Source organism: Lathamus discolor, chromosome 4 (assembly GCF_037157495.1).
Source record: "Lathamus discolor isolate bLatDis1 chromosome 4, bLatDis1.hap1, whole genome shotgun sequence".
Classification (NCBI taxonomy): Eukaryota; Metazoa; Chordata; class Aves; order Psittaciformes; family Psittacidae; genus Lathamus; species Lathamus discolor.
This window is the reverse complement of record NC_088887.1, coordinates 47555071-47576077: the sequence shown is the minus strand read 5'-3', so window position 1 is coordinate 47576077 and position 21007 is coordinate 47555071. Positions and strand designations below refer to the sequence as shown.

At 43.3% G+C, this 21007-nt stretch overlaps 1 protein-coding gene across 4 annotated transcripts in view; it reads left to right on the top strand.

Moving 5' to 3' along the window:
• The window catches only part of NHS (NHS actin remodeling regulator), a 254838-nt gene extending 234316 nt beyond the window's left edge, over positions 1-20522 (top strand). For 3 of the 4 annotated variants that reach the window (XM_065677378.1, XM_065677380.1, XM_065677379.1), the window contains exons 4-9: positions 5140-5202; positions 7472-7664; positions 10937-11068; positions 12324-15281; positions 15749-15875; positions 16379-20522. In XM_065677378.1, the coding sequence (XP_065533450.1) occupies positions 5140-5202; positions 7472-7664; positions 10937-11068; positions 12324-15281; positions 15749-15875; positions 16379-17003 (4098 nt within the window). In that variant the 3' untranslated portion in view covers positions 17004-20522. The remainder of the gene's footprint in view (positions 1-5139; positions 5203-7471; positions 7665-10936; positions 11069-12323; positions 15282-15748; positions 15876-16378) is intronic. The other variant, XM_065677381.1, reaches the window with a different exon arrangement.
• The last annotated feature ends 485 nt before the right edge of the window (positions 20523-21007 follow it).

The window sequence follows — 21007 nt, the reverse complement described above, 5'->3', positions numbered from 1 at the left end:
AAAAACTCTGGCATACATAGTCACTCTGTACACAAAAGAACCATACAACCAAACACATTCATGAGTATCATCCATTCAGGCATTTTTGCCAATGGAAAAAAAAAACAACCCACGATAAAATGAAACAAACCTCAGATAATCTGAGGAGAGCATGGGGAAGTTATGGACTTGATAAAATGAGGGAAATGTTCCTTACATGTGTTCCCATGACAACCCTGCCTGTAGCACTGCTGAGGCCAGTTGCTGAGTGTGAAGATGCTGTGTCATTCTAACTGCATTTCAGCCTTCTCTTTCATTTTGTAAATAGTTTTTTATTTTCTCTTTTTTTCCCAAGTCCGTCTGGCCAGGCTCCAAAATCTCAAGTGCTCAAGTTCAGAATGTCATGGGACCGCACTTTCTCAAACCTCTCATGGCACAGCTGTTACAATAAAACAAGGGAGATGAAGCAAGGAACTCAATATTTGGAAATTCACACTCACAATTGCACAAAGTTCAGCGTCAGTTTTTCTCACAATTATAATCTGAGCAGAAATCTTAAGCGACAAGAAGGAGGAGGCTGTTTTCCAGCCAGGCTTTGCCTGTCCCTGAGACCTCAGCTAGAGCAAATGTGAAGAGAAAATAATGCATTGGGTAATTTTATTTCACTCCATGCCAGTTAAAAAATATTCTCTGTGGTCTGCTTTAGGGTGCTTTGTACAGTAAAGGGAAGCACAACTGAATGTACGGACTTTCATAGTTTCATGCTGAAGACACACACAAAGCCTCAAATAAAATAACTGAGTTAAGGCACAAGATGGCCTCTGCACTTTCTGTGTGCAAGTCCTGCCTGTAGCTGTTTGAAATAAGACCTTCCTGGCATTATCCATTAGAATGAATTAATATATATGTATGTATTGCACTGTTTGTGCCATGAGCCTAATACCAAATACCCTGTATTGTGGGATGATTGTTTTGTACCTTTGTCTGATGGAGTGCCATGTGTGGTATGACTTCTGTCAGAAAATACATCTTCATTTTGTCTTTACCTTGTCAAAACATTGGAGCAGTACATTAATCATTAAAGGATTGTCAGTACTTTAACAGATCGCATTTGTGATGCTCCAAAAGAGAAAACACCCACAAGCAGATATAACAAAAACTTGAGCAGAATTAAACATATGGAAACGTAAACATTGGGAGCAGGCAGGTGAGCAGGATTGTGTTTTACAGCAGAAATAACATGGTCAGAAATATTCCCATTATCTTCTTTTCAGCATCAGTTGACTGGATAAGAAAACTGCTGTATAGGTACAAATGTTACTTCCTAATTAAATAGTCAAATAGTCAACTGTGCTCTAAAAACACTGGAAAGCTCCTAACTTTTTATTAGTATTTCTTCTCCTTTTCCCAGATGTTTAATTTTTCCAATGTGTAAATCAATACCATTTTCCGTAACTCATGTGAGTTAATGAAGCAGCAAGCTCTCAGTTTTACAGGCAGAGAAAGGAAGACACAGAGGTTTCACCCAGGGCCGCAGAAGCAGTCAGTACTCAACTCATGAATGTGGGATTAAACACTAGCTCACACTTATTCTACATGTTACCTTTCCAGTACATGTATGATTGCTTTCAAACAAGAAGTCAGGAGGTACTATTAATACATACATATTATTTTTGCCACATAATGTAAAAGCATCCTGTATGTATGTTCTGTTCGCTGCTGAAAATGGACCATATATGAAGCTTTCAGAGGCTGAAGCTAAATGCAGATGCTCTGCTTGGGTGAATATCACCCACTTTATTCATAACGTCATCCTGGGAAGGAGGTTTCCCCCACCTGGTGCTATAGAGGCCTGAAGTCAGAAATAACATTGATCTGTTATGCTTTTCATTAGCTACAAATTTTAGGCAGCAGGAGTCAAAAATAATCCTTTGGATAATAATGCTGTGCTGCTAGCCATCTCCTGCCCTCATCAAGGCTGTGTTGGCACTGGCCCTATGCTGCTGGGGGCTGGGACTTAGCCACGCAGATTTCCTCTGAGGCAACAGCTTGCCTACATGATCAAACACAGCTGAGGGGTAAGGAGTCAACTCAGCCATGCCTAAATTTGACAAACATGTTGAGGATAAATGCTCTTGAGAAGGCTTTAGCGTTCTCAAGGCAACTTTAATTACCTGGAGAAAAACTAGTTCTTTATTCTTGGGTTTATGTTTTTCCTTCTGCCATTGCACTGTGTTCAGTATGCCCTGTGCACTAACTGTGAAAGCCCAGGTATCTCCTGTAACGCTGTCACTATGGGTAAGGCAGACTAGGTATATGCCTTTAATGAAGCTGATACTTCTTGCACTAGTCTTCCCTTAAATCTTGAAGATCCCAAACAACAGTGGCAACTCAAGGCACTGGGTGATGGAAAACAGAAGAGGGGCTGAACTGACATTTTTGCCTTGTTACTGTACCTGCAAGTAACACTAAGCTCTTCCTAAAATTAGTGGGAAGAGTGTTTAGAGGTGCTTGATCTCACCCAGAGTTAAATGCTGAATGAAGGAGAGCTGAATTGCTCTGCAACAATGCTGCTTTCTCTATAGGGGAAGCCTTATTGACTAGGTCAGACACGGACGTGTGACTTTTTTGTTGTAGTGCACAGAAACCTCTGCAAGTGAAGTTGATGGGGTAGCTCAGAAAATAAAGATCCTCACATTTGTCAGTGATTGCAGAATAAATCCCTATTTGAGCAATTACTCACCAGTTTGGTTTCAAAGCAAACTTTGCCCATTAAAGAAAAATGCCTATTTAAAGTATTCTAGCTTCGTATTTAACAGATTGATTATCACCATTGCTGTTTGCCAAGCACACCCACACAAAAAAAATTCAATTTGAAAACTGCCTAGCTGCAGATTTGCCCATCAGACCAGAACAGCTTTGGGTATATAATAATAATTTCTTGCTTAATTATGTGTTTACTCAGGACATTTAGAGATATTCTTGTCTTCTGAGTGAATGAGAAAATTTGGGGAATGGCAGCTCTCTCCCTTCCCCAGTGTGGAGATGTCGAAATGCTGAGTCTACTGCTGTACCCCAGCATTCCTTGGCTGCCCCACCATTGGCATCACACAGGAATGGGCAGTAGGTCAACTTGAGACCCTTTGGTGAGGTAGCAGTGGCTTTTTCAGGAGCAGCAGTGTGACAGCAGGAGCTGAAATTTTCCTGATCACCTCCGTTCTTGTCCTGTCTCTTCATGGTAGGAACCTACCTAGGAAGTTTGTCCTGCCATGCTCAAACAGGGACCTGAGACTTTGGCATATAAAATGGTGCCTGGGGGTACATGTAACTGGATGGGTGCTTCTTGGAGGCAGCAGGCAGAGCGGCATGTGGGAGAGGGAGGAAAGCCCTGCACCAAGAGGGCAGACAAATGGATAGCCAGAAATTGCTTGTGTTGGCTGTTTCTCTCCTAGGCTAAAGTCAAGGTCCCACTGTTTTTCCTGGGGAGGTTTGGCCCTGAATGCCTTCTACATGTAGCCATGCTTGGAACTTGGGGTGGAAAATCCCTCACATGCTCTTCTCCTTGTGCACTGACTAGGACCATCATAAATAGGCCTTTGTGGGATATTGCAAAGATTTTAATCTCCTGAACTCTTGTCACCTCAGCAGCATTTGTCTCCCACTGTTTGGACCCTCCCCAGAGATCCTCTAATACCTTCCATGGGGAAGCCGAATTTCAGTTCAAATCCTGATCACATTAACTGCAGTCAATCTGCTCAAGGCAGGTGACAGGAAAATCAACCTGAGGACCCAGACTGAAATCATCCTTGGGTACCTAAAGAGTAGGCTGAACTGGTTGATGCATTCAGTATCTCCATAGCCTTTGTTTCATGAGCAGTGGTGGTTTTCCTGTGATAAGGACTTTTCCCAGCTTAGAAGAACTGTTTGCACTGACCTGGGTATAAACTAAGCTGCTGGAAATGTTAACTGGCAGCAGTCATCTTCTGATTTCCACACTCATCTCTCCAGTGAGGCTTATGGGCAGCTCATCTGGAGGCTTCCCATGGTTTCAGTCCTGCACAAGGAGCCAGGGCAAAGCAGGAGGTGTCTAGGAGGAGAGTCGGACAAGACAGAGAATTTGGTCTTTTGAGACTCACCACAGCTTTTTTTTTTTTTTTTTTGACAGGAGGACCATAAAATGCAGTCTTTTTTTACTGACGTTTGTGGTTCATCTATCGCAGTGGTGCTGATAATGACTGAGAAGAAAAATGTTCAAAGGCTTTTATTTGACAAGTCTGCTAACTAATGCAAGTGGATATAATAAACCCCAATGAGAAATATGTGCTAGAGCTTTCCAGTGTGATCAACAGACCTGTTTTCTTAATCCCCCCTTTTTTTTCTTATTTCCTATTTCAAAGAAGTCATCGTTCATGCCTTGGTTGTGAAAACAGGACATCGCAATAGAGTTTCTGCCAGAAGAGGATTTTGGAGGTTCAGAGATTCAGTGAACCCCAGGGTGTTGTGGGCATCACTGTTTGTCCTTTCAAGCATTATAAAAAGTAACAAAAAGCCAATTTGCCATTGTCACCCTGACACAATGATTGCAATCTTAGAGATGTAATGATAACGTCAGAAAACCTTAACAATCAATGTATTTGATAAGTCACCCTCAGGACCAGCATTATTTATATCCATTGCTTACAACCATCGTGCAAAAACATTTCCCTTATATTATGAAATAGATCATTTATAATGTAATTGGATATGTACCCTGCACTGCTTCAGCTCCAGGCAGTACACAGTTTGAGTTATCAAATCAATACAAGACATTCTTGGGACAATTTAAGCATGTCCGTACAAGGAATTTAAACCAATTTCACTGCAGTTTTCTTTAGTCTGAGTAGGCAAAATCAGCACAGACTTCACAGGGATCCAAACCACTCTATGGGCACAGTTGCTTGAGCTGCATTTCACAGAGAAGTGATCTGTTCTGGGGAACAAACCCACCTGTAGGAAACAGGGAGGAAATCTCAGCTTGTTTTGCCTCTGATGCTAATTTATCCAGACAGAAATGATGTGCTTTTACCAGAAATGTCTTGAGTATGTTTTTAATTTGAAATTATTTTTGTGTTTGTTTTTTTATTTGTTGTTGTTTTGTTTTTTCACATTTCACGTTTATAGTTTAACAGCACCCGCTCGCCCTCCCCAATTGAGTGTTGCCACATGACCCCCTGGAGTAGAAAGGTACTGGAAAAACAAGCAATCCTTAATTAACAGTCCTGTCTCACTCTGCTCCCTGACAGATCCTAACCCTTCCTCTTGCTTGCTTTTCACTTACTAACTTTGCTGCGCTAAAAGAAGCCTTTTCTGTTTTTCTCATGTCAGTAAGACACAATAATAACGTTTTCTTTCTTCCCCCCTTCTTTCATTTTTAACCTTGTATGGGTTTCAGGGGCTTATGGCCACAAGGGCCACCTCCTCCTATCGCCACTTTTAGAAGGCCTGAATCGGGACAGACTCAGTAGCATTAGTGACTGCATTTCATTCTCTTGTGCTGTTTTTGCCAAACTGCTCCTTTTCTTTTTTTTTTTCTTTTTTTTTTTTTAATGTATGGTAAGAAATTATTCAGGCAATGCCATCATGACAGTGGGTATTTATTCTCTGGTCCTGTGGTGATGCCACTGTTTGGAGAGGAGGAGCTCTGGCAGCCAGGGTCACTTTGCCTGCTTTGTCCAGTACCTCATTGCCATCCAGGGGAGGGACTGGCAACAAATGCAGCCTGTGTGTGTGTGTGTGTGTGTGTGTGTATGTGTGTGTGTGTGTGTGTGTGTCCATGCATCCGTGCGTGTGTGCAAGGGTTGGTTTTTTTGCATGCATGCGACGAATTTTTTGGGGGGGGAAGTTACCTAGGAAACAAAGTCTTTTGTGCTTGAAGTTTATATGAGCTATTCACGTCTGCCGAGGTTCGGCACAAAAGCTGCAGGCAGAAAGAAGGCTGTGATGTTTGACTGAAATCCTACGTGGGAAAAGGGGGTTTTCTGTGGGCGGGAGGAGGAAGAAACGTGCGTTGTCTCAGGTCTAGGGGTGCTGCAGGAGGTGACGCTGGCAAGGTAAGTAAGTGCCCTCCAACAGTTTAAATAGTAGCTGCCGAGTTAAGATCTTAAACGCTTTTGGGGCCGGGGCGTAAATGCTGTTTGGCAAGCCTGAGATGGTTAATTCTGCCAGGATTTGTGAGGAGCCTGGGTGGAGGAATGACAGAAGTACAATGGCAGCCCGGGCGCGATCCTGCAGTGTTCAACACCCGCCTCCTCAACGCCCTGCCAGGGGGCTGGGGAGTAATATTTTATCTTCACCATGTTTGCTACCAAAACTAAAACTGGCAAATGAAGTGTAAACAGCAGGCATGAGGGGGAAGGCTGGTAGTTAAGCAGCTGGGAATTCAGGACCGAAGAGAAAGCTAGCTTGAAAGGAATTGCACTTCATTTTTAAAATCTGAGAGGCAGATGGAGGTCCTGGGCTGCTCAAAGAGTTATCACAGCTTATAGAAGAATGTATTAATGGAAAGAGGGAGGGAAATTAGGCAGAAAAAGGTAAGTGTTTCTCCCCTCCATCTCTTTGAATTTAAACAAAAACTTTTTTTGCAAACAAAGAGGCCCCCAAACCTGAGCTGGTAGCCAGCACCACATGAAATTGTGCTTAATTTATTTCTGATGATTAGTTTAGATGAAGTGATAGTGGCTTTGAAGGACACGGTGGTGTTGGGGGATTTGTTATTTCTTCTAAAAGAAAACAAACCATCTGTGTTTCTTCTATGCAGTTTACTTTTTCCTCTGTTACTTTATCTTCCATATCTAGCACTTCTCATATCATGCTGTAAAACTGTGCATGGTTTCTAAATAACCCTCTGAATTTCTTCTGGTGGTGGCTACTCTTCTCTTTGGCCACTGTCCCCCTGCCGTGGTGCTGTTAATGCCTGCTGCTTCCCACGCACAGCTGCTGGGTGGCTGTAACTTTGGTCTGCTCATGATCTGAGTTTGTAAAATGAAATGCAAATGGCTTTCTGAAGTACAGAGGCATCTCCATTAAAACTTTGGGCCTTCTGATACTTGTCCTCAAATGAATGGTTCTGTGGAACCAGTCCTCACTAGTAATCAGCAGACTCGGGTGTTCGAAAGGTTGCAGATGCAAACGAGGGCCCATGTGTCTAATGCTGACGGTAATTCAGGGCATGTTTGCAAGGGCTGCCCATGAATGCACGACATGCCCGTTCTGATGGAGGAGATGTCCTGTAAATGTCCTGTAAATATGCTGAGTTCCAGTATGTTGAGGTATTTTTCTCGTATTAGCAGGTTGTTACTTTTCCATTGGAGAATGGCCTGGGCTGTGTGACTTACCTAGAACAATTCTTCCTTGCATCCCTGTAATTGATTTCTGATCTGTGTGTCTGCTTTCTTTCAAAATTAGCTTTGTGTGCCTGAGTGGGAACACTGATTTTGAATGTATTCATTTGCAGTCCCATCCACCAGAGGACGAAGATACAGATGTCATGTTAGGGCAGAGGCCGAAAAATCCAATACACAATATCCCTTCTACACTGGATAAACAAACCAATTGGAGTAAAGCACTACCTCTCCCAACTCCAGAGGAGAAAATGAAACAAGATGCCCAAGTGATTTCTTCTTGCATTATCCCCATCAATGTCACTGGTACAAATCTCTTCTATTTCTTCTTGTATTTATTGCATGGTTCAAGGGAGGCCAAGTACTTATTTTGTTTAATTTATTTGAACTCACACAATTGTGCAGTCTGGGGCAAAAACCCTAGCTTGAGGATTTAGTTTCTGGAAGTCAGTGGGCTAAATTCATCCCTCGTGTGTGACCACTGGAGTCACTGAAGCCGCATCTAGGATTAATTTGGTCCATATTTTTGTAGTCATGTTATAGAGTATAACGTAGCTCTGGTTCCTTGTATAAACAATGTACTTTTGTTGTGTACATAACCTACCGTCTGTGTTTACAAAGACCTCAAATAACTTTTTCAATGTAGCTGATTGAAATCGTGCAGAAAGCCACCGAAATTAATCATATGATTATCATGTGTAGCAGGAGAAGAAAAACTAGAGAATGTAGGCTACTATTTGCAGTGCTTAAAACATGCGAGGCATGACTGTGTAGCATGCAAGCCATCGCTCTGAGATCTCTTTACATGCAGCTATGCTGAAGGTATAGTAATGGCATTTTCTTTTATTTCTATAACATTTGGCTATATTTGACTAGATTTATTTGAAGGACAGTTGTTTATAGAGTTAGCAGCTATTTTACTTACTAACTGTGATAGATGACTTATTTCCAGAATCAAAAATCAGGCTGTTTTTCTCTTTTTCTCTTTCTCTCCTTCCAGAGGGCTATGGTAAACTTAAAGTTGATCTGAGTTTTCCTCAATAATATTTTGCACCAGGTGTTGATTAATGTAAGAGCATAAAGTGGGATGACTTTCATGGTTATAGACTTGAATACAAGCAATCAGAAAAAAAAAGGAAGCAGCATTCAGTTAGCCTTCATTCCCCAGAGAAAATATCTGTATCTAATTCTATTTTCCCAGTATCTGGGGGTTTGGGGGAGAGGTCACAGCCCCTCACACCCCACTTCCTGTGTCTACCAGCAGTGCCCAACCTTCCTGCAAGACAGGCTGCAGGGTTCACCGTGGTGCTGGGGAGGGTATGCCCACACTGCAACCTCAGCCCCCAGCTGAGGGGCTCTGGGCTTTTGGGCTTGAAGCACATCTGTCCTACAGTGTCACAGTGACAAGCCCCCATCAGCTCCACCATCAGCTGTATAAATCCTCCTGGATGATGGCAACATGGTCCCTGTTCCACTCCACCTCAGCAGCAGAGGGGACAGTGCACTGTGCCACTGGCTCTGCCTACCTGCAGAGGTGGCAGCCAGGAGCAGTGGTGTCACTGCCACTAGGATGGTGCTTCTGGCTGGCTGGGATTCCACAGGAGGAAAGGTGACTGACTGTCAGAGCTTGCATAGATCCTGCCAGGCTGGAGGTTGGGAGCCAGCTGGTTGAGGTTGCAGCTTGGGCACTGCCACTGTTTAATGCCCATGGAAAGTCATAGATAGTGTGGCATGTTTCCATGAGGTAGATGGTGTTAAATTGATGACCTTTCTAGATTCAATATAGGACCCTTACTGGTGTAGGCTTTCTAATGTGGCTAACATCACCTGATTCAGTTCAGAGGCGAGTTAGGTCTGGGACCAATGTTAACTTTTCCAGTAATAGACATTTTTGCCTAGACTCCACCTGCCATACATTGGAACCAAATTTCCACTGATCAGTTTTACAGATCAAGAATGGTATGTAATCTTCTGGATGTTTATGTGTATCATTCTCATTAGCACTAATGGGAATAATTTGTATGCGTCACGGGGAGAATATACCCTCTTCCACTTGCCTCTTGGAGATTACCCCCGTGCATCTGGCACACAGAGCATGTTTAGCTAACTCACGGTTGCTGGAAAACCAGCAGTGATGCTGATTGATTTTTTGTTTCAAAGAGTTTGCTTTCAGTTCTCTGGTTTGTTTTTCTGTGGTTTGTTTTTTAAGCTTCTCCCAACCCTGAGAAATGTTCACTATTTTGAAAATGACTGTTGTTGGAGTTTACAGCACTTTTGTTCCATATTAAAGAAAGTTCTTCCTCTGCTTATTCCAGGGGCATTGGTGGTTACAGGACATCTGTCTGAAGCCTCTATTTCACTGTAGTAGATTTCAAGAAGAACTTTTACAAGAAAGTTACTTTTTAATGTTTTACATTGTTATGTAATGTAATATGTACATGTATGTCTGTGTATAATTATGTTTTCTATAATTATACGCTATTAAAATAGAGCTTCTTATCAGGATTTTTTTTTTTTTTTCCTTCTGTTTGGTTTAGTTCGTTCGTTTTTCTTAAGATTACAAACCACTGTACCAGCGATCCTTATGTTAAGTGTTTCTATGGACCTGGCACATTTTTTCCAGCCTGTCCCATGTCAACTTTAGAGAGCATGAGTGTACAGCTGTGCAAAAAGCCAATTGTGCAAATTGGTGCTCATTTTCTGGTAGGCCTCCTTTTAATTCTGTTTAGACAACACTGTGTAAAAAAACAAAGTGAAAGACACTTCCTTGTGCTAATGCCATGGAAACATAAAGAAAATGAGGAATTCTAGCCTGTTCTGTATATCTGTGGTCATAAATAAATGTGCCAGTGAACTTGGGCTCCTAAATCCAAACTGAGGATCTTGATTGACTGTATGAGCTGATTCCCAGAGTGGACTCCCACATATCCCACTGTGTGCTGAGCACTTGCAAAAATCAAGCCGCTTCCTGATGTACGCAAATAAATAGCAGCTGCCTCTTTATGTCACCCTTGGCCACGTGTCACTGTCATGAAGAATGCTCTCTAAACTTGCACAGGGACTCAGCCCCATTTTAGCTGTCTCCTTCCTTTTTAAAATGTAGCCCCCTTGTTATATTGGTCTCCTAAGAAGTGCCCTGCTACTGCAATATGGCGTTAAAACCTTAAATTGTTTTCTTATGCTTAGTTTCTTAAAATAAGTCAGGCTATAGCTGAACAGATTACGTTTTGCAGACAAGTTACTGTCATTGTCCCTACGACAGATGGATAAATAGCTGTAAGAAAGATGCCCGGTTACCAAGAGCTCTCAACTCTATTTTTCTTTCTGATTTTCTTTTATTTTCCTTTCTTTTTTTTTTACACCTTCTGTTATTTTTGGCAGACCAGGCTGCTGAGGGGGAGCTGGAATTAGATGTAAAACTGTGGTATACTGTGATATAATTTACATAAGAGCTACATAAGGGCTTCCTTATGTTTATTCACAGGCTTAATCCAAGCTCACATACCTCCACTGTGTTCCAGCCATGAAAATTTGTTTACTATTTCTAAAGGCTAATGAGACCTATTTATGGGTTGCAGGAGTTGGTTTTGACAGAGAGGCTAGTATACGCTGCTCTCTTGTTCATTCACAATCTGTACTACAGCGGAGACGAAAGTTGAGGAGGAGGAAAACCATCTCTGGCATCCCCAGAAGAGTGCAACAAGAAATAGGTGTAGTATAAATACAAATCTTCCGTAGATAGCTGTCTAACTAACTTAAATTACAGCGATATGATCTGGTAGCCATCCTTCCAAAGAAACGAAATCTTGAAATGCTTGTGGAGTTTGGGAATTATGTGGTTTGTTTTTTATTTACTAGAGTAAGCAAAGCTATATTACTCCATATGGTCTTGACAGACCAGGGGCCTTACTGAGTAATATAGATGTACGTGTTCAGCTCTATTGTGTAAATGTTAATCAGTTCTTTTATTTTTCCATGTTATTTCTGTTACGAACCCATAGTTATGTGCATAAAAAGTAACTAGATTAAGTGAAAGTTTTTTCTTGCTTGAGGGGATCTTAAGGTAAAGAACTGACAGATGTTGCTCAGCAAAGTGATGATGAGCTGTCGCAACAGACAGATGACTCACTCAGATGAGCACTTGGATATCCGCGTTAGAGACAGCTGCTGGGACCCTACAGGAAACTTTGCTAAATGTTCCTTTTACTTACCGCACTCATCCTCAATTCCTTCCTTTCATTCTTTATTACCTTGGATATTCACTTGAAATTGAGTGTCTTACCGCACCTCTTGTGCCAGGTAAATTAGGAGCTCTGTTGGGGGCAAATCCAGTTCAAAGTTGGTATTAACCCAAAACAAACCTAACGGGATCATTATTTGTTAATGTACATCTGCACCTGAAGATGGCTTCTGGTATCTCGGTCCGTTGCTGTGAAACTTGATGGGAAGCAGAAGGAATGTATTTATCATAGGGAATAAGCAACCAGAGAACCTATGAAAGAAAGATCCTGTTGCCTTGCAAATATTCTTGGTAATAAAGAAGTAGATAATGGAAATTCTGAACAGACAGGTAGTCAAAATAGAATTACTTTTAGAAGCTCACAGAGTGTTTTTCCAGCAGCCACTCCTGAAAACTGTCTTTAACTAGTTGAGATAGAGTGACAAAAGCTGAAAACTTAATATTTATCTTAATATTTACCACAGCAAGATCAGCTCTTTGTGAGATCACATTGCAGAAATAGGAGAAGAGAGATCACATTGCAGAACTAGGCTAATTTCCCCACCTCACTGTGATGAGGTCTGCTTTATATACTCTTCATAGCCAAGTTCAATTTGGTCCAGTGCTCAGAAAGATTAATAAAGAAAGAATACAGCAGATAATGCTCCTTGGGTTGCCCTGCGGGTCATCTCGTGCTAGGAAAAGTGGATCTGTCTCCCACTCACCCGGTTTTCCGTGTGTCCTAGATTCAGACGAGTCACCAGTGGCGAGAGAGCGCAATGTGATTGTGCACACAAACCCAGACTTCTCCGGCTCCAGCAACAGGAGGTCGGGGACCCGGGACTCGGAGTGCCAGACAGAAGAAATCCTGATAGCTGCTCCCTCCCGGCGGCGGATCCGTGCTCAGAGGGGACAGAGTGTTGTCGCTTCTCTCTCCCACTCTGCTGGCAACATCTTGGTGCTGGCAGACAATGGGGATGCTGTCTTCGCTGCTGCTGTAAGCAACCGCATCCGCTCACGGAGCCTTCCTCGCGAGGGCGCCCGGGCCAGTGAGGGCCATCAGGATGCCACCACCAAGAGTGCGGGGTATGAAACAGAGCTTTTCCTAGCTGGCCAGGAAAGGATCCTGAAAAAGGGAAAGGAGGTCTTGAGCAACCAGGGTTCACAAGAGTGCCAGCCCATTGGTTTAACGTGTCCTCAGCACCTGCACAGCCCTGAACACAGCGTTGGCGAGAGGGGGAGATCACGGCTGTCAAGGATGGCTGATTCGGGCAGCTGTGAGATTTCGTCCAACTCGGATACTTTCGGGAGCCCCATTCACTCTATCTCCACGGCAGGAGTCCTGCTCAGCAGCCACATGGACCAGAAAGATGACCATCAGTCCTCCAGTGGCAACTGGAGTGGGAGCAGCTCCACATGTCCCTCCCAGACGTCTGAAACCATTCCTCCTGCTGCCTCTCCTCCACTGACAGGTTCTTCACACTGTGACTCTGAGCTGTCACTCAACACTGCTCCTAATGCCAATGAGGACTCCAGTGTCTTCCTCACGGAGCAGTTTGGTGACCACATGGACAAGGTCAGGGGCCACAGGGCGAGCTCCTTCACCTCCACGGTGGCCGATTTACTGGATGACCCCAACAACAGCAACACAAGTGACAGTGAGTGGAACTACCTGCACCATCACCATGACGCCTCTTGTCGTCAGGACTTCAGTCCCGAGCGCCCGAAGGCAGACAGCCTGGGATGCCCCAGCTTCACCAGCATGGCCACCTATGACAGCTTCCTTGAAAAGAGCCCCTCTGACAAGGCAGACACTAGCTCACACTTTTCTGTGGATACTGAAGGATACTATACCTCCATGCACTTTGACTGCGGTCTGAAGGGTAATAAAAGTTATATTTGCAACTATGCAGCCCCAGGCTCTGAGAGTGGCCAGATCGGGAGCATGACCTCCAGCCTGGCTGACTGCACCTGGCAGGAGTGTGTGAGCCACAGGCGGCAGGGACGGCAGAGCATCTCACTGAAGAAACCAAAGGCAAAGCCAGCCCCACCAAAACGCAGCTCGTCTTTGAGGAAATCAGAGGACAGCACTGACCTTCCTGACAAGAAAGAACCAAAGATCGGTGGCGGGCAGCACGTCTCTCATACTGCCAGGGAGATGAAGCTGCCCCTTGAGTTTTCAAACACACCTTCCCGAGTGGAAGGCTCCAACCTGCCAGCCAAGCAGGAGCTCCCCTGGGCAAACCAGGGTGACAGCGGGTTAAAGGACACTCCATTCGACACAGCTGATATCCCCTCCTTTAAAGATGAAGGTGCTGAACAACCTCACTATGCAGACCTCTGGCTTCTAAATGACTTGAAATCCAGTGATCCTTACAGGTCCTTGTCCAATTCGAGCACTGCTACGGGTACTACAGTCATAGAGTGCATCAAATCACCAGAGAGCTCCGAATCCCAGACGTCCCAGTCCGGGTCACGAGCTACCACCCCATCCCTCCCCTCTGTTGATAACGAGTTTAAACTGGCCTCCCCTGAGAAGCTGGCAGGGTTAGCCTCGCCCTCCAGCGGGTACTCCAGCCAGTCGGAGACACCCACCTCCTCTTTTCCAACTGCTTTCTTCTCGGGACCCTTGTCTCCAGGGGGTAGCAAGAGGAAGCCAAAAGTACCAGAGAGGAAGTCATCGCTGCAGCAGCCGCTCTCGAAAGACAGCACTGCCTCTGTGAGCAAAGACCTCGAACTTCCGATTATACCTCCTACTCACCTCGACCTAAGTGCTCTTCACAATGTCCTGAGCAAGCCCTTCGCTCACAGGCACCAGCTGCATACCTTCAGCCACAGCAAGCAGAGCACGGTCGGGGAAGCCCTGCATCCCAGCCCTCCCTCTGCCCTCGCCATCACGCCTTCCGTTCTCAAGTCTGTCCACCTCCGGACAGTCAACAAGCCTGAAGGAGGCAAACAGAAAGGCAGTGCCCCAGACCTGCTCTGCATACAGGAGACCGCGTTGATGGCGACTGACATTTCTCCAGGCAAAATGAGGCCACTGTTAGCTAAGAAACCAGTATCGCGCCAATACTCCACGGAGGAGTCCATGATGTTGTACATTGACACCTCCCCAGCAGAAGTGGGCCCTGGAAAGCCACCTTTTGAGAAAAGCTCCTCTTTCAGCGGGCAGAATAGCTGTGAGCGAGAAGCTGTATCTTCAGCAAGCACGAGCCTGTTTGAAATCAAACCCGTGAAGGACCAAACACACCCAGCCACTGAGCGCTTGCCAGAAAGCACTCTGAATCAGATGTGTGCTGTCTCTGTGGACGGGTTTCAGAAGGGCTCAGCTGTCCCCACAGGTGATGATGATGCGAAGAAGCCTGGCCAGGGAGCAGAAACAGAGCATGACCTTCAGCAAGTGCAGGCTCAACAAGAGCTCTCTGCAGGCAGTGAGGGGAGGCTGGAAGCTGGGCCTGTGGGTGAAACCCTGTCTCAGCCTGAGGGAACAGCCATCAGTGAACAGCTTAAGCACCAATCCGATATAAGCCAACATGTGCCTGGGAATATCAGCTGTGAAGCAGAGATGGCAGCAGTGCATTCACTCAGTGAAGTGTGTTGTAAGCAGGAAAATGATACTGTGTCAGGTATCCCAGCCAAAAGTGCCTCTGAGGATGGCAGGGTGGATGAGATGGCAGCCGGTGTGGACAAGCCTTCACTGAAAGGTCAGTTGTGAACTCTTTCTGTTTTATACCCAATTAGTGGAGTTGAAGAGCAGGCTGGAGTTACAAATCGGCTTGCCTCTGTAGGTTTAAGCACAGCCTCCCCCTGATCTGTTAGCTGGCCAGCCAACCTGAAGATACTTTATGCCTTTTCAGTTTATTCAGAGTGTATTTCTCTGATACTTATTTCCTCCCTTGTGCTGCATTTCAGCTGAAAAGGGAAACGGGAGGAGCACTAACCCAGGGTACAGAGAAGCTGTACAGTAAACGGGAGATCCCAGATTCAGTCCCTAGCTGTGCTCTCTTTATGGGCACAGCATGCAAACTACACAATGTTTAGATCAGAGGATAAAGTCTATATGGTGGCATTGACCACACGCTTGTGAGCCAAGCTGGTGCCTCGCGTTGGTGGTGCTGTTGCAAAGTGCGGTGGAATCTGACTCATCGTGTGGCCTCTTCTCTTGTTTAAGAGTCTTCTCCAAGTGACGAGTCCATCACGTCTCCACTGAGCGAGGAGTCGCAGGCTGACACTGAGGATGTCTTTGTGTCTCCAAACAAACCCCGCACTACCGAGGATCTGTTTGCAGTCATTCACAGGTGACCTAACCTTGCAGTAATGGGAAATGGTAACATGCAGCCCTGCATAGTTGCCCATTAATGATAGCTCCAGGATGGTTATTCCATGTTGAAGCCTTGTCCTGAAACTATCTTCTTTTAGTTTATTTAGTCTAGTTTTCTAAAAGGCAGCTTTAAAAAAAATGCTTTATTTTGGTCTGGTATGCACTCCAAGTATCTTCATGTCATGTGTAGGATGCCTAACAGAGAGCAACATCAGGCTATTCTAACAAACATATGTGTCTCCAAAGAAAAATATCCACAGTGGTTCCTGTCTTCTGCCTACCAGCTCTGTTCTGCTGAGTGAGTCATTGTAGTGAGAATGATGAGAAAGCATCATTCATAAGGCTGAAAGCTTAGAGTATTTTGTATTCAGCTAAAATTTGTGATCACAACTGAAATCACGGATTTTTGATATCGAGTAGGTTATGCTGAGTACTATTATTACCTAAGACTCTGCATGCATTGTCATTTTGATTTTACAGATCAAAAAGGAAAGTTCTTGGGCGAAAGGATTCGGGAGACCTTTCTGTAAGAAACAGATTGAGAGCTTCATCTGGGACCAGCAGCCAGCCCCACTCCAGCAGCACACTGCCTGCCAGCAATGTGCCACCAGCCAGCAGTGTGAGCACTCCCATTAGCAGTCAGAGGTCCCCTGGGCTCATATACAGGAATGCCAAAAAGTCCAATACATCCAATGAGGAGTTTAAACTACTGCTCCTTAAAAAGGGCAGCCGATCCGACTCCAGCTATAGGATGTCCGCCACGGAAATTCTGAAAAGTCCTATTTTGCCCAAGTCTCCAGGAGAGCTGACAGCGGATGTCCCCCAAAGCCTGGAGGAGCCTCCCCCTGCGGCGAGCCCCGATGCATTGTCCCCACTCTCCCCCTGCTCCCCCAGGGTCAACGCAGAAGGATTCTCCTCCAAGAGCTTTCCTATGTCGGCATCTTCACGAGTGGGGCGCTCGCGGGCACCTCCAGCAGCCAGTAGCAGCCGGTACAGTGTGCGCTGCAGGCTGTACAACACACCGATGCAGGCCATCTCTGAAGGAGAGACGGAGAACTCGGATGGGAGTCCCCATGACGATCGGTCTTCTCAGAGCTCAACGTAGGCTTCACGGCACCAGGGCCAGGCTGCTGACACCACTCGGGATCTGTAAGCGTGTGAATATAAGAGGTCAGTGCTGTAGTAGTCAGAAACAAGAAAAGAAAAAAAATCGCAGGGCAATATCAATGCTTAAATATGTTTGTGTTCGTAAGATGCTGGGGAAACAGAGGACTACAGCTGTAGCTATTTATTCCATTACATTCTCTAAAAGGAGGAAGATACGCTATGTCTCTTCTGTTTTCTTTTGGCTTCATTGGTTTATCCCACTCTCATTTCTGTTGTCACTATAGATTTCAAGGCAATACACTTTCCATAGAGTTAAAAGTGACTTTGGGTTTTTTTTTGTTTTCACAGAAGGTGCCCATCTAGAAAAAAATCCCTCACTGTAGTGCTTCCCTAGGGAGAAAAAAAAGAAAAAGAAAAAAAAGAAAATGCTCTTGAGGATTGGTATTTTTCTACACTAAAATGAGCTGAAACAAAATTTAGAAGAAATTAACAAAACATATGTAAATACCATATTTTTGATAAAAAATTGTAAATAGAATTATCAAAAAGTGGATGTGGCAAATGATTTACTGCATAACAACTTTGTTTATAGAAGACAAACCAAACGTAATAACTGTATTCTGTGAATACCATTTTCATATCAAACATAAAAAGTTCACGTGGCCACCGATAACCACTTTCAGCGCAACAAGCTTGAAGAATGACATTGAGCAGTGGAAAGGAGGAATTATCCACCTTAGTTAAAGAAATTGAAAGGCTGACTGTGATGGGATTACAGTAACCATTTGTCTTTCTAAGGCAGCTCCGAAGAAGCTAACTGGAAAGCAGAGCTGGGAGGGTTACCATGCGGATTGGTGGGGAAGGAGAGCATGCTTCTGTCAGAACAAAGTTATGTCTGATGCAAAGCCCCAAAGGTCCCATCCCACAGCCTCCCCTGGGCCTTTATTCTCGCAGGGATCACTTCAGAGAGGATAGATGTGAGACGAAATGGTACTTAACTTTCATATTCCTATTAGGCTATTGGGATACATAACACAGTCATAATCTGGTAACTATAATCTTTAAACACGGTAGTTTCTGGTTTGTAAAGGAAACAAATTATAAGCATGCAAGAAGCGCTTTCGATTTATCAGTAAATATCTGCGATGAGTTTTCAGTGAAGCTTTCTCTTTGTGCTGATGAGATTCATGCTACCTAAATATTTACAAAAATGACACTGTGAAAACGTAGCTGGGAAGTAGGTATGTGTATGCATTATTTATATTCATCGCTGAGCTGGGAAGGGGAAAGCTCTGGTTCATTGTGCCAGCCAAATACAATTGGGATCTTGTCTGGATTTACCAGAAACATGGAACAGGGTGGGGGGCTGGGGTGGGGTGGGAAAGGAGACAAATCAAAGCAGCTGCTTTGATACAAAAGAAGGCAGGGAAATAAAAGCTGAATTACTTGAAGTTACTTGAATTTTCTCATCTTAAAACCGCAAGAACGTGTACTTTTAAGACTTAACCAGTAAGTTGCTTTATGCTTTTAATTTTTAAACAGAATAAAAGCAACAGGTCTGATTCTCCTTTGGGCCACCACAGTTTCCATCAATGGAGCCCCATCCATGCTACTTGGAGAACAAGGCCCCTTTGTCCAAAATTGATGCAGTTGGTGTTGGTTACCGTAGGATTGGTTTGGAATAGAGGAAAGGTTAGTGCAGAGAAAATAGTGTGAGGAGGAATGTGGTGTGCAGTAGGACAGGTTGAGTAGGATAGCAGAAAGAGTGTACTTTGGTACTAAAAAAATCAACTAAAAGCTGGCTTTAAGCATAAGTAAATGATAGGGAAGCAGGATGTGTGAAATCAGGTTTTACCTTTTCTTTTTTTGCTTTTAATCATGTAATGAATAAAGCTGAGAGTTTTTAAAAGTGGGCAGAGTGTGTTTTAAAGAGGAAGGTTCTACCTAAAACTGTTAGGGTTTTAAAAAGCCTGAGTAAGTCAGAATGGTTTAACAAATCCTGAATGTTATTCCTCATCAGGTTCACATCTGATTTTGCCTAGTGCTTATCACAAGAACTATATCATTCAGGGTTTCCTACTGTTCTCCTGCGTAGCCTGATTGCGTTCGGTGTGCAAGGTAGAGTTGTTGTGTATGTGGTAAGTGTGTTGGGAAGAGGAGTGGTCCATCAGCTGAAGGGCTGTGAAATTAGGAAGTCTAAATAATCTAGAAATCCAAAATAGTTTTCAAAAAGGTAATGGGGGCAAGGTTTTGGAAACAAAAAGCTAATCACATTAGTAGCTTAGTCAGGGAAGTATGTTTGAACTTAAGTGAAGTGAATGAATGAGTATGTTTTAAGAGGGAATGTTTAGCATATAACAAACCAGTTTCTGGAGAACATGAGTAAAGGAAGATTAGGTATTGGGTAGAAAATCCTTGGGTTGTCATCTTCGGTTATTTTCAGTCAAAATTTTACCAGGAGCACTTTTAGAACATGTTCAATACTCCTGAATTAAACAGTCACTCAAAACTGTAAAGAGAATACAGCTGGATTGGCTTTGATGATACCACTTTTACCTTCCAATTAATAATTTCATAGAGACCATAAATAAATATACACTAATTACTTTTTTTTACCAGACTAGTGAGGCAATACTTTATGTACAAAATGGCCATGGAACAGTCCTACTAAAATATAGTTCTACTTTTTTTTTTTTAATTTCCTAGTTTATATTTAGCAGATTGAAACCCAAATAGAGATTCTAAACCCTAGAGTTCATAACAAATATGAGAGTCAGAGGAAGACAAGTGGCGGGGACCCCTGTAGCACTGCAGGAGTGCCTTTAAGGCACCGGAGACAAGCTGTATAGCAAAGAGGACATCACTCACCTCTTGAGACAGGGTACAGTACATATATCAGGTAACCGCTGGACCATCATTTCAACCTACTGTTCCGTTGTTTGCACTGATGTTATGGAAATAATTTCTGAAGTTAAACAGCTGTGTGTTCTGAAAAATAACATTTCCCCCCTCTTTTTTTTTTTTTTGGCAGCATATAGGACATGGACTAGTTGTAGCAAATAAAGCATATATTTGCTTTTGCCAAAGGTCAGTGATTGAGTGCATTTGCTGCAATGGTGGCAGATAGAGAAATATTGTAGGTTATGACTTAAAGAATTAAAAAAAAAAAAAAATAAGAAGGTTACAGTGTAACTATTTTGGTACTAGCACCAGTTCATGCTGGCAGAAAAGACAATGGTTTATGGACTTGCATCCATTTTGTATTTTTGTAATATTTGTAAATACGAACTTTTTAAATTGTTGCAAAGATGGTTTCTTTTGTAAAATGTTTTCAAAGTTTACATTAAATCCAAGCCTTTGTATATTTTAGAGCTGTGCAACACTTTAAGTCTTGTATTTATTTTTAGTAAAAACAGTGACAGTTTCATTGTGAACCCCTCTCAAAAAATGTGTTGGAAAAGTTTGATTACCTAGAAAGTGTGTATAGAAACTGCAAATAAACGTGACTGCAATTAAATCACACCTTCTCTTTACTTTCTTGTAATGAGATGTGAAGTCTAATCTACAGGCTACAAGTATGATGTTTCCAAAGGTAAGCCTCAGCATATTACACATTTCAAGCCATTTAATCATGGTTTCTCTAACTTGTTTTTCATAAATTGAGTAAGGGGAAATTTGTATCTAAAGTGTCATTGACTTTAAGTGGAATTTTGCCATCAAGTACAACTTTGCCAGAATATAAAGACTCTTGAATTTGCCTAAGTCTTTTGCAAGGTAAGAGGAAGAAAGATGGGATGAAAAATAGTGGATAGACCATTACTTTATTTTCATCAGGAAAACAAAACAAATCAGACCCAAGGCATAGAGAATCCAGTTACTGAACTTTATCAGATAAAGGAAGCCATAGGCAAAAGGCATAAATTATGAACACAAACTTAGAAGTGCAAACATAATTTTAAAAGGGTGGTTTGGTTATCAGGAGGTTGGGAAGTGAGGACATGG